This window comes from Haliotis rufescens, unplaced genomic scaffold (genome assembly GCF_023055435.1).
Source record: "Haliotis rufescens isolate VD_foot unplaced genomic scaffold, xgHalRufe1.0.p SCAF_10, whole genome shotgun sequence".
Taxonomy (NCBI): domain Eukaryota; kingdom Metazoa; phylum Mollusca; class Gastropoda; order Lepetellida; family Haliotidae; genus Haliotis; species Haliotis rufescens.
In genome coordinates, this window is record NW_025963780.1 from 911554 (window position 1) to 927508 (window position 15955).

The 15955-nt window shown below is 40.8% G+C and overlaps 1 protein-coding gene across 1 annotated transcript; it reads left to right on the forward strand.

The window, feature by feature from the left end:
* Window positions 1-11239: 11239 nt before the first annotated feature.
* On the forward strand, window positions 11240-14659 carry LOC124145476. The gene is made up of 5 exons (XM_048391776.1): window positions 11240-11462; window positions 11777-11804; window positions 13339-13539; window positions 13873-13991; window positions 14399-14659. Exons 1-5 carry the CDS (start codon window positions 11259-11261, stop codon window positions 14543-14545), a joined length of 699 nt encoding a protein of 232 aa, XP_048247733.1. The 5' UTR covers window positions 11240-11258; the 3' UTR covers window positions 14546-14659.
* The last annotated feature ends 1296 nt before the right edge of the window (window positions 14660-15955 follow it).

The window sequence follows — 15955 nt, forward strand, 5'->3', positions numbered from 1 at the left end:
TTGTATATACTGTCAATTACTTTTTACATGTGTATGTTACACAACCGTCACGTACAGCTACAATTCAAACACGATGCATCATGATGATATATCCAAATTCTACAATCGTGCACATCACCAGCTTGAACCTGTTTCAATGTCAAGTGAATTGGATTCATCAGCACATTCCAGTTATATTACGGCTTTAAGTGTCAGGAAGCCGGAAATGATGCAGGCCTCAGACGTTTAACCCTTTGATAAAACCCACGAGCACTGGTGTGGTACTGTCCATTCGAGAAACAGAATCGTAGCAAACCGGCATTCTGATTATCCCACATTCACATGTTTCTAAATTCAAATTTTCTAAATCCAAGACATCCCTCATCATCCACTTATAACCGTCAACAGTATACTGACTTACTGTTTGTGTACTGCGCTTAACTTATCGACGATGGTAATCTATTAAAATAACATAACCCCCTTTATCTAGTATTCAGTGATTAACGAATTTTCTCAGGATTATCTAGCTTAGCTCAAATACCTTTTTATTGATGGAAGTGAAGAACTTCTGTAAGTCCCTTACCTTTATACTCAAGATGTAAGTCCACAGTGCCCATTTCACCCCATCTAGCCAAGCCTTGGTTATACACTCATTAGAGAATGGTGTAAGGTAACTCCTAGGTGTTGTTACTAGTGGATTCCCAAACTAAAACAATATTTTAACCCAGAAATATGTACGTAAAATAATTTTGTGTGAAACCAACAAAGAGCCAACAGGTGGTATACAATCAACAAATGTATTACATATACATAATATATATACTATTCCAAAAAAAGAAACGCATAGGTGTTTCTGAATTTAAAAAAATCCTCTGATCAAAGAATATGTCAACTGAATCGATTAAATATGTTATAAATCTGTTTATAGGAGACTTCCATGCAAATCTGTATTTAAAAAAACCCACCAAAACGCAAAACGTTGTGTTTGATGAGACGTTTTACAAATTTCTGAAAACACATCACCGAAACGAAACCAAACTCATTTTGCACGTGCAAATTGGGCCATGAGTTGCATCCTGTATCTGTCTATAAAATGCCATGTCGCATTCGAAATGTGAAATCAGTTTTGAAGAGTTTCATGACGGAATCATTATTCCACGTCTAGACGCTGCGACTAGCAATATCACCTTTGGAAGACTAGGGGCTGGTGAGTCGCAATCTTCATTTGCAAAACGTCAAAATGTAAGCCAGAGTACGATTTTCGACTCGCAACACGCTACAACCTTACGGGTACCACAAACGACCGTCCACGCACCGGGAGACCTCGAGTCACCACAGCAGCTCAGGATCGCTACATCCGGGTCCTCCATTTACCTGATCGTACTGTTACAGCTAAGAGCACAGCGGCCAGGGTGCCTGGACTTCGAAGGATATCGGGGCAAACAGTACGGAACAGACTGAGAGAGGTTGGACTGAGAGCCCGGAGACCCTACTTCGGGAACGTGTCACGACGTCAGCTTCGCGTCCAACGTCTCCGCTTGTGCAATAACATGTCGGCCTGGAACTTACGAAACTGGAGGCGCATATGGTTCGGCGATGAATCTAGGTTTCTTCTACAGAGACGGGATGGACGCAACAGAGTTTACAGACGGGTCCATGAACGTTATGCTCCTAACTGTGTACGTCAAGTGGACAGATTCGGTGGAGGAAGTGTCATGATGTGGGCGGCCATATCCTACACCAACCGTACTAATCTTATCCATGTCCAAGAAAACCTGACGGCTGTGCGCTATAGGGACAATATTCTTCAGCAACACCTTCTCCCAGTCATTGACGTCCGTCTGGAGTAATTCCAGCAAGACAACGCCAGGCCACATACAGCACGTGTCACCATGGAGTATCTGGCAAATAACAACATTCCTGTGCTCCCCTGGCCATCTCGTTCCTCGGATCTCAACCCCATAGAACATCTTTGGGATGAACTTGATCGGCGTCTACGTCAACCAGTTCCTCAACCAGTTATACAGCGTCTGACCCAGTCCATAACGAGGCGGGTCCGAACTGTTATTCGTGCACGTGTGTGGACATAACAAGTACTGACACTTCTGTGGACGCTGCACAAAATGATGACTGTTTAACCTGTGGTGATCATTCTTATCGTATACACACGTGGATCTGCCATGTACACGTCAAATTTCATGCTCCTGAGTATGTTTGTTGAATAGTTATACACGTTTGAGTTAAACCTTTGTCTCTTCAGATTTCTGCCTTATGCGTTTCTTTTTTGGAATAGTATATATATATATATATATATATATATATATATATATATATATATATATATATGCACTCAGTGACGACAGTGGTCAACCTTCCGAGATGGGCTATGCAGGGAATCAGGGATGATGAGCGATCCCCTCATGAAAGATGGTCCCAATGTGATGACAATACGCGAGAGGCGAAATGTGTGAGAGATACGTAAACACGCTATTTTTCCTTTATATACAACTTACCCAACCACTGAAAAGTTCAACACGTGCCCTCCTCCGGTAAAAGCCCCCGTGAGGACCGGTGGAAGATAAGAATGTGTCCTCAGCACCCTATTGCTGGTCGAAAAGGTGACCGAATTGGGCAGCCTGTTTGCAATGGGCTGCGACCCTGTGTCGACCCTAACTTTGCCCCGACAGACGGTATAATCGGCTGGTCATGTAATGCCCTGGGCATAAAATATTTCGCACAACCATTTGGTATTTAAAAATAAATCCATTCAAAACGTCTAATAATATATGTATGAATCTATAAAACTTGCTTGAGTCCTATGCCCAGAAGGCGGTGGCTCATGGGTCAATCTGATGATGCTGACCTCCGAATTCTATACGTCTCAAATAAATTGTCATGGGCCGAACAAGCCTGACTCTTGATTTTGTAGATAACTATAACTTACCGAGTCAAATTTGTTGGAGTATACCACCCCTTTATCCTCGGTCTTTGCACCTTGGAATTCCACTGCAGTATAAGACTGTCCTTGTAGACACTCTGTGGTGGGTAGGGGAAAAGGGGTGCTGAATCATTTATTTTTTCAACATGGCTTCCCAACACCCTGATTCAAAATGAGGATATATAGAATCTGTCAATTCACCTGACGAAAATATCAACAACCGATCTGTCTATTGGCAACATTTTGTTATTATCGAAACTTGTGACAAAGAACCCATAGAAATGAATCTGTTTGCAATCTCCCAAGGGATCACTGGTATCTGTGGGGAGGTTACAAATGTCACCAAGCTTCGATCCAGTTCTCTCCTTGTGGAATGTGCAGGGATACATCCTCCAATCTTCTCAAATTGAAAGAGTTTGTAAATATCAAGGTTGCTGTCTCTGAACACAGGACACTTAACTCATGCAAGGGAATTGTCTGGCATGACTGAGGATGAAATAGTCAAAGAACTTGTCCAACAATCTGTCACAGCTGTCAAACGATTTACTGTCTAAAAAGGATGGTGTGGCTGTACAGACCAACACCTATCTCTTTAAAGAGACTTTCGCACTTTTGAAAATTTCACAATCGATCAAAGCCGGTTACTGTAGGTGATTGGAGGTGTATATCCCCGGTGTATATCCCCGACCCACTCCGGTGCTACACCTGCCAAGCGTTTTGGACATGGATTCAAATCCTGCCATGCCTCTGCTGTTTGTTACCACTGTGGTGACAAGCACGAGGCCACTGACTGTAGAAGGATGTGAAGTGTACAAACTGCGATGGGAACCATATGGCCTAAACTAAACCCTGTTATGTGTGGCAACGCGAATCACAAACAATGAAAGTCAAAATCGAACAAAATACTACTGCAACCACCATGATCTGGTATTTCCTACTCTACTCGCGTCCTCCTGTCACCACTACCTCTTTCGACTGCCAAACTGATCTGACATGGGTCATGTCTGTTCAGCCACTGCCTACCCCTTCCTTACAAAGACCAGCTGTGACACCTTCGTCTGTGACCCCCCTAAACCAAAAACTATAAAACTGTTGAGTCTCAGACTCCTTACACCTCAGTTGAACTTAATTAACGAAACAAAAGCAGCAAAAAGAACAGCTGCAGACACCAAAGGCCACTCTCCTTTAGATGTCCCAGTAGAGGTCCATAACTCCATTGGTCCTCTTGACATGGAGGTAACTCCATCTCCACATGAAGCAAATAGGAGTACTACAAAGCCTTCCTGTGACATTTCACCTGTGGAAGCACCAACATGAATCCACAAAACATTGTCCAATGGAATTGCAGAGGTCTGATGAACTACAACTTTTAATCCAAGATTTTTAACCGTCAGCTTTTTGTCTCCAACAAACATATCTAAAGAGTACAGATCTATTTGATATCCATCAGTACAGTTCTTACCATTCGTTTTCCCCTCCCAGTGATAAAGCTACAGGAGGTTCTTCTATCCTGGTGAATACAGGGCATAAGCCATAGCCCTGTTCCACTCAACACTACTCTACAAGCTGTTGCTGTTCGTGTTAATTTGAAGATGGTGTTAACATTATGTTCACTGTATCTTCCACCTTCCTCAACAAACTTTGTACGATCAGCTCCCGAAGCCCTGTATCATCATGGGCGATTTAAACGGTCATAATCCCCTATGGGGGTGTACTGATCCAAATAAAAAGGAAAACGTCCTTGAAGATTTTATCTCAAATAATGATTTATGCATCTTCAATGATGGTCCTAATACCTATCTTCATCCTGCCCCTGGCACATTCTCTGCCCTATATCTTTCACTGACAGATTCATATATTTTAGATGAATTCGAAAGGTCGGTCCATGATGACCTTTGTGGAAGTTGCCATTTTCCAACAACACTTACAACCATTCATCCGTCTGATGAACCACATTCAACAAGGTGGAACTTTACAAAGGCCAATTGGTCTTTATTCCAAACACTATGTACTGAAAAACTAAAACCTGTTTCAGTTCAGTTTCAGGAATGTTCTTGATCCTATAAAACCTTTTTCGGATATATTAAATGCTACTGGAGACGAAAGAATTCCTAAGTCCTCTGCAACTACACATATACATAAACCATGGTTTGATAATGATTGTAAACAAGTTAGGAAAAATAGGAAGAAAGCCAAGAAATATTTCCTATGACATCCGATTGTCCACAACCTGAACAACATTAAAATCACGGGCTCCAAAGAGAGACATACCTTTTATCAATATAAACGTCAATCCTGGAGGTACTATGTATCCAAAATCAATTCCCGCACACCCAGGTCCAAGATGTGGAATATGATTCAAAAGATTAAGGTCAAAGGATCATAATCTGGAGTTCACCATCTCAAAGATGGTAATACACTTTTAACTACTAAATATGAAATTGCCAACGAACTTGGTGACACTTAGGCAAACCTCCTATCAAACTATAATCCTCAATTTCAGAGGTTTCGAAAACAGCAGGAAAAGGAAAAAGTCAACTTTATCTCACACACACACACTTCAGCTCCTGAAACACTACCCGATTCATGTTTGGAAACTATACTTAATATATTTGATGAAATATGGAAAACCGGTAATTTCCCTCCTTCGTGGCATAATGATATTATTATTTCTTTTCAAAAGCCCGGAGCCAATATCATTAACTAGCTGTGTTTGTAAAACCATGGCGCACATGGTCAACAATCGATTAGTCTGGTACTTGGAGACCAATAATCTCCTGAGTGACATCCAGTGTGGTGTCCGAAAAAACAGAAGTACCATAGACAATTTGGTGCGTTTAGAATCATTTATTAAAAATTCCATTGTCAACAATCAACATACTGTATCAATCTTTTTCTATCTAGAGAAGGCATGTGAGTCAACATGGAAGCATGGTATTTTACAAGATTTGCATGAATTTGGATTGAGGGGCAAATTACCTCAGTTCATATCTCAATTTTTAAACAACAGACAATTTCGAGTGGGTTGTATCCTGTCTAATCATTTCGATCAAGATCAGGGCGTCCCTCAAGGCGGCATAATATCCGTCACACCTTTCAATATTAAAAATTAATAGTCTCATTAAAGTATTAAACAATAGCGTTGATGGTTCACTTTTTGTGGACGATTTCAACAATTCTTGTCATGGTAAGAAGATGAATACAATAGATCGACAGCTACAACTCTTAACAAAATTAAAAAATGGGTGAACGAGGTGGCTTCACATTTTCTAAATCCAAAGCAAACTGCATTCATTTTTGTCGTAAATACACACCGCATAAGGATCCAGATATATTTTAGATGGTACTCCTTTCAAGGTAGTGGAAGAGGCCTAATTCCTGGGCCTCATATTTGACCATCATCTCACATTCTCATCACACATCAAATATCAAAGGTTCTCGAAAATATAAATTGTCAATGCAAGAGAATAACCACTCTAGTGTGCCCATCGAAACAGATTCCATATGGCGTAAGGGGCCAAATAGCTGTGAAAATTAAATAAATCTCTAGGTGTTCGGGAAAAGGGTACAGGAAACGTAACAAAACAAGAACATCGAACCAACTCATCAACGACAATTTTGACACTGTCAGGCGGGGCAACCTGTAAATTAACAAAAGGTCATGGGTCAACATGTAACATGTAAATTAACAAAAGACCATGCATCTTTAAATACAACTGAAAGAAGAACTCACTAAAGTACTTGTAAAAAATGTATTTATTATTTTTTTTTTGTAACAATTTCAAAAGTGAAGACACTTTTTGTGCTACGTGGTAGCTACGCCACTGCATACTATCACCGTCTGCAGTATACAGGACCGGAAGTGTACACGCTGGCATCTAAATATAGTAACTTAATGACGACTGATCATCGTCCAAACACAACGCAATGAGCGTTTACAGAATACCAACAGAAACAATGTAACACAGCTACAATCACTGGGAATGGCTTTATTTTTTTCCAAAGCAGCCTGACATTTGCCGTCCAAACAAGTTCCACCCAGAAATGTCCTTTTGTTTTGTGGAACTTTGAATTTTCAATTAGTTTCCACCTTTGCTTATACGGGCTGTACGGTGACAGTGACATATATCGAAGAAGGTGTTATGTTGTGTCCAGTAGAATGTAAAAACACATATTGGGCGGATCACTGATGTGACGTTTTACATAATCTCGTATGGTTATTGAATACAGACTGCGTACTTCATTCTCTATACACACCATGATGTTTTAATATTTAACCCTGTAAAGCAAAATGTTTACTGGCTACCATAAGCACGTTTTTCAAATCAATTCAGCTGGTGTACTCCGCCCCATTAGCCAAAGTAGGGTCGAAGCAATTCTGCAGTCATACACAGTTTGTACACAGGAATGTGCCAGGGAGACTAAAGCGATGTGCAAACTCTGTGTTTACTTGAAGGGATAACCAAAACACTTCATAATTCACAGAAAAAGTGATAAAGATTCGCAACACATGCAGTGTATTTGCTTGACCAAAAAACCCATTCATGTAATCTGTGTCAGGATGATGTATTGGATTTGACAAGCATGCAATAACAAATAATAAACATTACTTAGTTTCCGTGTGGGACGCACCTCATAGTGCTGACACAGATGTGTTATGTGTTTATTCAAAACCCAAGTTGACCATTTAAACTGTTAAAAGAGAGAGAGAGAGAGAGAGAGAGAGAGAGAGAGAGAGAGAGAGAGAGAGAGAAAGAGAGAGAAAGAGAGAGATAGAGAGAGAGGGAGGGAGTGAGAGAGAGAGAGAGAGAGAGAGAGAGAGAGAGAGAGAGAGAGAGAGAGAGAGAGAGAGAGAGAGGGAGGGGGAGTGAGAGAGTGAGAGAGCAAGCATGCAAGCAAGCATCTGTTGCCAGTGTTATCTATGCGGGGCGCCTCGTATTTCTGATAGGATAAACACATTTGGTATTTATATCATTTAACACCAGTTTAATTACACCCGTGTCGTGATCATAGTGACAATTAAGTTTCTATTTGCATAATGGAGATTATATATATATATATATATATATATATATATATATATATATATACACACACACACACAAGCACGTACACTTCAGCCAACATATATCTACCAACAGGTCGACACTGACAAAGGCTGAAAAGGTAAGTTCAATCAATATATAATTTTGGTACGTATTGGGCAGATCGCGGCCTTTTGTAAAGAATTGCAGACCCACAGATACACAGAGAGAAATATTTATTCAGTGTAAGGTCTTCGACACCCAAAACAATCATTTGTTTTGTAATATATTAACTGCATGCTGAAATATAATATACATGATTTTATCTCTTTGGCATGTCTCAACACTTGAATGAAACTTCTTTTTCTTTGGTTTGTAGCAACTTTTTAAATTTGTCCATTGTTGGAGTGTCAAAATAAAATGAACATTGTTATGTCGATCAGTTTCAATTGACAGATGTTGCATCATTGCCTGTTTGGCTGACAATACCACGCCATTCTTTAAGGAGGCACATATGCATCATTCTAGCAATTAAATATCCTACAATACATGTTAGTCAGAGACAGTACCATAACGGCGCCATAATTATATTTATGACCTTTTGTCATTTTATATGAATGCGGCTAACGGAGAAATCGAAACTCTCACGAGATAGACGTATATATTGATCGAATGTGTTGAAATAAGAAATCCAATTAAAATGGGTGTTCAAAGCAAAAGTGGGGCACAGGTCAGGTCACCTTATCCTCCAAGACACCCACTTCATTCTGCAGACTGTGTGTGTGTGTGTGTGTGTGTGTGTGTGTGTGTGTGTGTGTGTGTGTGTGTGTGTGTGTGTGTGTGTGTGTGTGCCGTACCGCATTTTCATAAAACCTTATTATTCGGGGTGTCTTCTTGTGAGTTTGAGAAATCGCTTGTTGAAGAAAGTATGAACAGTTTCTATTATTCGGTAGTATGATGTTCCCCACATTTCAGCGCCGTGACATAACATTACATTTATTTTCTTTTGAGTTGAGTTGAAGTGTCTGTTATAGTCATACTTTATTGAAGCCTGGTATTTAATTGTGTTGAAGAATAAGTTGCAATAGCAGTGTGAAGGGAAAAAGATTGAGTGCGCGTTGCAAGCTTGACCTGAATTCCTCCCTGGAACCTTTCTCGCTGGCTGCCTTAATAACATACGATACATTGCAGAGGAAGTGTGGGTAAGGGAGATAATCACTCACCCACTGTGATACAGCTTGAATAAGATACGATGTACAACATTGCAAGCTCTATACTACGCCTATAGCTAAAGGAGATAATCGCTCAATACGCAATAATTTATTCTTACAAAATAATAACCGGTTAACGGCGAAATGAAATATATTTCCCCAAAACATGTTTAGCTCTTTTAAAAACATGAACAAATTGCGTTATCTACATTTACGAAACGTGACTTTGTCTCAGAATGTGTCAGGCGATTGGTTAAAATATGTCCAGATTAAGTCACTCACGCCGCCTTTTAACAGTATTACAGTTATATCACGGCGTGTCAGCTTAATGTGGGAGGAAAGCCCGAAGTGATGCAGGTCTCAGACGTTTACCACTTCGGTGAAACCCACGAGCACGGGTGTGGTGCTGACAAACCTAGAAACATAATCGGGGCGAACCGGGATTCGAACCCACAATCACAGGTTTCTGGCGTGCCCAAGGGACACAACTCTGCACAGCGAATCGCGGCGCCTTAGACGACTGGGCCACCCGTTGCCCCTGGCCGGTGACAACTATAGGACGTGCATTTCGTTGCCAACTAAAGCTTTACAATTTTTGTGACGCTACCCCTGAGATAACATGATTAATAGGAAAGGTTTAGTTCCCATATTCATAACATGCATTTCGCCGTGATCTAAGTCGTCCACCTGATTACCTGCACTCTTAGGTTAAGACAGATATCTACGTTTGAACATTATACAACACCACTAAGATGAGTGGTTTATTATCTAAATAGATCATTACTTTTCATTTCCGTTTAATTGTGGTTATCAACAATCCCTAGCCAAACAAGTAGGTTTAAATTGCTAATATTAATTTGCTACAATTTAATCACGTGACTAAAACATTCCACAAGTGTATTGAGGGCCTGAACTAACACATGTAAACATAAGCAAGGTTTGGTGTCCCTGGTTATTGTGATTTGAGGTGTTTTCTGTCGTACGAGTTGCAACTTGTTTCCACCAGTCATGTTAGCAGAAAGCAGCAACTGCAAGCCATGAAACAGTGTGCTTACCGAGTTAGTTGCACTGCATGACACCGCAACCGAGGTGAGTCAACGCCAGGCGCGTGACATGGCGTCACCGTGGAACGAACAAGGTGGAGGAACATTCGTGACCAATTCGTGTTATTCCGGGACAAGCCGAATAGCGACTCGTGCCCCTCTCATGGCCATTTTTGCGACCGGGTTACGTCTTAGCGCCAACGGGCATACCTAAAACAATTGTCAACGCATTGCGTTATGGTTCACAAATATTTCCCCATATATTATATATATTTCAGATGAAATTTAAAGCACATCTGGACATGCGGAATTATACAGTATGATTGAACACATTTAACTGTGTCTTGGGTAAATTTTTAGATGCAGGACATGTGTAAAATCAAAAATTATTTCTGAGGCATTCTTTGACGAAGAACTTGAAATCATACGGGCATTCTGATTGGTTTGTCGTATTTTCGCACATAATATTCATGGATAGGGGGACGAGTCTTCTTGCAGGATACGGAAAGGGGCGAGTGGTGACGAATGGGTGGAGGAAGCGTTTGAGTGCAGGATATTGCTAAATGCCGTACGCTGAGCAAATGATGCACGCGTGGCCTGGTTATGAAAGAATTGCTCATTCTTTCGTCCAGAGACACCAGGCACCTAGAGCACCAAGGCTCGCCTCTGACAATATTTTTAGGACTGCTGTGACATGGCCAATATTAATGTGGTTTGAATATGTAAGCAATAACCCTGTAGCATGAAATATGGTTGTCATCATCTTGTTGTAGTTATTTCTCCCCAGGCAGTATTACCGAATTTTCAACAAGTTTAAAGAACTGTCTCACCGCAAATTGTTGTAAATGGTTGACAGTAATGAAAGAATGACGTAAACAAAGATAGCTCAGCTCAAAGGGGATGTTATTGGAACAGCGCGATGACGTCAGTCAGTCGGCACCTTTGATCTGATAGTGAAGTATCTTAGTAGAATTGTGGCAATTGTCAACTAAGAGATGTTTGATTTTCACCAGAGCTTGCCTCACGAAGCCTCTTTTTTGCCTGTACATAAGGATTTGCAACCATGCTGCTGCTCCTTGCTGGTATCATCACCCTGTCGTGTCTTCCCCTGTCGATTCTCAGCGCTGATGAGGGTAGAGACGCCCTTCTATACCAAGTGGACATCTTCCTGTCCCCTAAGGAGGGGAGGGATGAGACAGCGGATATACTGGACATTAAGGAGACAGTGAAAGATCTATCTGACATCGATGTCCTTTTTTCATTTAAGGTTGTACATTTATTGCGAACAAGTCATAATCCAAAGCACAACATCGATCACCCAATACACTACAATTACATCGTCTATATATTACCATAAATATATAGTCGCAACAACATATGTTTTAATTTTCGCATCCCCTTCTGGATTTTATCTCAACTCACACACTCACTCACTACAAGAACACCTGAACAGGTGTTGTAAAATGATTTCGATTATGGTATGTAACATGGATAAGCAAACTATTCGCAAGAATGTGCAAAACATTTAGCAAAAGGAGTGTTTCAGTTATTTGTTTAAAACAATTGTATTTTGTTGAACAGGAACTCGGGAATCCACGAATTATTCTTGGTAAGTTGACGTAACAATTTGCTTTAATTGTTATTATATATAAATAAACGTATGTTTACAGTCGGAGTGTGTACCTACCGTCATCATATGCCGGTTGGTAATGTTAAATGGTCATCTTGGTGGGTTTTAAGGAATTAACCATCAATGACAAGGTCATTTGGTATATATTTTAAAGAAAAGATGCAGTATTTACTTACTTTACATGCTACCCTGAATCCACCCTGCATCTTCCAAAAGGCTGAGAATGAAGCATCATGGAGGGTGTCTCTCAGATGGCCCCATCTTTGCTTGGCATCTTCCTGTGGAGGCTCTGTGACCATATAATCATTCAGGGCACCAGTAAAAGAGTCCACTCCCTGATGGCGTGAGGTATTGTTGACATCTGTATGAGTCGTTCCCTATAGCTAAGTGTGGTGCATCTTCTTTGGCTGAAATCTGATCCAGTAATAGTTTGTGTTACACTCGGCGCTGAGGTACAATAATGCCAAGATGCGATAAACACGTTATTGAGATGGCGCCGTCTTGTCATGATCAGGGCCAGTTCTTGGACCAGGACACCTTGTGCTGAGGCTTAGTCTGAAGAAGGATAAGTGCTAGACAGGCAGTGGTTGTGAGAACAGTATGAGAAGTATATTTTATCCATCTTGCCAATTTGTAGTGTCCCTCACAACAGGACCGGAATTCAAGGTACCCTCTCTTTCATTAGAGTCGCCAAGCATTAACAGCTGTTCGTGAATGGTGACACCCTTGATGACGGTCTGGAGCTTGTCGTAGAACTGGACCTCGTCCTTTGCCTTCTTTGTGGAACAGAGGGTAGGATCGTACAGCCTGATGAGTCCCGTCGGACGTGACGAGTCGGAGGGTCAGAAGTCTCTCCACTCCTGCCAGGTTTTATCATTCTGGGCATTGAGTTCTTGACAGCAAAGCCGGCGGTGTGCTTTCTGTCTTGATCAGCTCCTGTAGCATGGCCATGTCCACTGGACAGGCTGGTCAGATCACAACACATTGATACCTCCCACAATCGGAAGCAGCCGTCGGTGTTACATTCTATACCAATCAAGCTGGACTTATCACCGGTAGACAGCTGATTCCCTGGTTGTGCCATCAGTGTGGGGCAATGGTGAGCCCCGTTCCAGAGAGATCTTGAAGCTAAGGTTACCCTTATTCCCATGGAACTGGACACTGCTACCTCTCCAGGGGGTATGCCTGGGCAGCTTGATGTGGACAACCAGCTGTTGCCCATGCAGCGTCTTGCTGATACACACAAGAGGAAGGCAAAATCAAAGATATCCGCTATTCCCTAATGGCACCTCATCTTGGACAGACCACAGTTCAATAAAAGAAGCTGTGAATTATAATTCGACTTCTCATTCAACTTTCAGATGTTGAATAGGGCTTTCTAAGACAATTATATACTTCGCATGGTTGCAGGACATATAAGTCTTCCAAATAAAACCTGATGGTAAAACATTTGAGATGTGTGACTATTTATCTATTTATATTTTGGATTTTGAGTTTACTGCACATGTTTCAGTTCTTGACGTTGAGAAAGCATGCAGTTGGCCCCAGTTGACAGGCTTCCTATCAAGCAAAGGATATGAGTTCAGCGTCACATCCCTCTACTACGACAGTGACTTCGCCCAGGAGCTCGGTGTCAACATGACAAAGGATATGCTTGCGTCATCCTTCGGGAATCGTGATCTTTTGATGGGCAAAATTACATTTCCTGTGAAAGGTAAAAAACGGTAGGAACTAAACATTGTTTATGTTTATGATCATGTTTGCATTGCATGTAAGAGTATTGTGTGATTAGAGGGCGCTAAGCTTGTCAATCAAATGAATAGCTGTTATAAGTATAAAACGTCAACATGATTTAACGGGATCTAATCTATGGTGAAGATAGAAACATGATCAAATCTATACAAACCTTTTTAGCAATATGAAAATATCCTATTTTCTTGACATTGTAAAACTTTATGATCGTGAAATGATCGTACATCAGCGTCTTAGAAAAGTATTAATAAGTTATGAGTACTATCTGAATAATCTTATATCGTGTTCCTTTCAGGATTGTCAACACTTGAATACAACAACATGCTGAAATGGACGATTGAGAGACAACTAGACATCATTAAAGATGGCGAACCATTAGCATGTTTCAGAAATCTCGCCGAGTATCCGGTTCAGGTAAGCCCCTCCTCAAAAATTATTTTATTGTTATTTTTATGATACATAACTAAAGCACCAGTGTTGACTTGTGTGCTAGAATTACCGCATTAGTTTGTTAATTAAAACACACGTGTTATTATCCCATGAACATATGTTCTCAAGTTACCAGTTTGTCTTGGCCTTCCTATGTTGGTATATTTTGACTCTGTTGTGATTGGCTTATGCTGTGTTACATCGGGACAATGCAGTAACAGACAACGTATTTATGGAAAGCGGAAGAACAACTGCTGTGACGATTATTCTTGTATTTTTGGGAATTACAGGTAGTGTTCTTCAATATCTGTACATAATAATATATGCATGGTTGACTGTGTGAAGAAAATGTTACCTGTTTGTCATGAGGATTATTTTTCAAACCATTTCAGATGATATTCATTGGGCCAGCTAGCAACCATCGTGAGTCTGGATATACCCAATATTTCCATGTAGCCAGGCACGTTCAGCTTGTTGTCACACGAATCGAAAACCTTGATTCCTACACAGGAGTGTGCCAGGAGACTAAAATGATATGAACAAGTCAAGTCAAACTGATCAGATAATAATTTAAAATTATTACATTGATTATAAGTAATCCATAGTTATCCCTAAAATGACTCTCAACAAATGCAGTTTCTTTCACTGAATAAAAACATTAATTCCATCTGAATTGTTTATAATGTCAAGTACTTTGTGCATGTGTATGTTACACACCCGTCACGAACAGCTACAATCCAAACGTGATGCATCATGATGATATATCCAAATTCTACAATCGTGCACATCACCAGCTTGAACCTGTTTCAATGTCAAGTGAATTGGATTCATCAGCATATTGAACAATATTCCAGTTATATTATGGCTTTAAGTGTCAGGAAGCCGGAAATGATGCAGGCCTCAGACGTCTAACCCTTTGATAAAACCCACGAGCACTGGTGTGGTTGTGTCCATTCGAGAAACAGAATCGTGGCAAACCAGCATTCTGATTAACCCACATTCATATGTTTCTTAATTCAAATTTTCTAAATCCAAGCCATCCCTCATCATCCATTTATAACCGTCAACAGTATACTGACTTACTGTTTGTGTACTGCGCTAAACTTATCGACGATGGTAATCTATTAAAATAACATAACCCCCTTTATCTAGTATTCAGTGATTAACGAATTTTCTCAGGATTATCTAGCTTAGCTCAAATACCTTTTTATTGATGGAAGTGAAGAACTTCTGTAAGTTCCTTACCTTTATACTCAAGATGTAAGTCCACAGTGCCCATTTCCCCCCATCTAGCCAAGCCTTGGTTATACACTCATAAGAGAATGGTGTAAGGTAACTCCTAGGTGTTGTTACGAGTGCATTCCCAAATTAAAACAATATTTTAACCCAGAAATCTGTACGTAAAAGAACTTAGTGTGAAACCAACAAAGAGCCAACAGGTGGTATACAATCAACAAATGTATTACAAAGTTCACTAAGCTTACAAATCAATACAAATTACTGCACAGCAATTTCAATGATAGTGAACAATAGAGTCGTAGTACAGTATTCAATGGCAATGTATAATATATTCACCCAGTGACGACAGTGGTCAACCTTCCGAGATGGGCTAGGCAGGGAATCAGGGATGATGAGCGATCCCCTCATGAAAGATGGTTCCAATGTGATGACAATACGCGAGAGGCGAAATGTGTGAGAGATACGTAAACACGCTATTTTCCCTTTATATACAACTTACCCAACCACTGAAAAGTTCCACACTTGCCCTCCTCCGGTAAAAGCCCCCGTGAGGACAGGTGGAAGATAAGAATGTGTCCTCAGCACCCTATTGCTGGTCGAAAAGGTGACCGAATTGGCCAGCCTGTTTGCCATGGGCTGCGACCCGGTGTCGACCCTAACTTTGCCCCGACAGGCGGTAGAATCGGCTGGTCATGTAATGCCCTGGGCAT

Bases quoted from the DNA above. Each gene is read 5' to 3' on its own strand.
- LOC124145476 (XM_048391776.1), top strand. From the start codon at position 11,259: ATGCTGCTGCTCCTTGCTGGTATCATCACCCTGTCGTGTCTTCCCCTG. The intron at 11,463-11,776 runs GTTGTACATTTA...TTTGTTGAACAG, and splicing joins ATGTCCTTTTTTCATTTAAG to GAACTCGGGAATCCACGAAT. The intron at 11,805-13,338 runs GTAAGTTGACGT...CACATGTTTCAG, and splicing joins GAATCCACGAATTATTCTTG to TTCTTGACGTTGAGAAAGCA.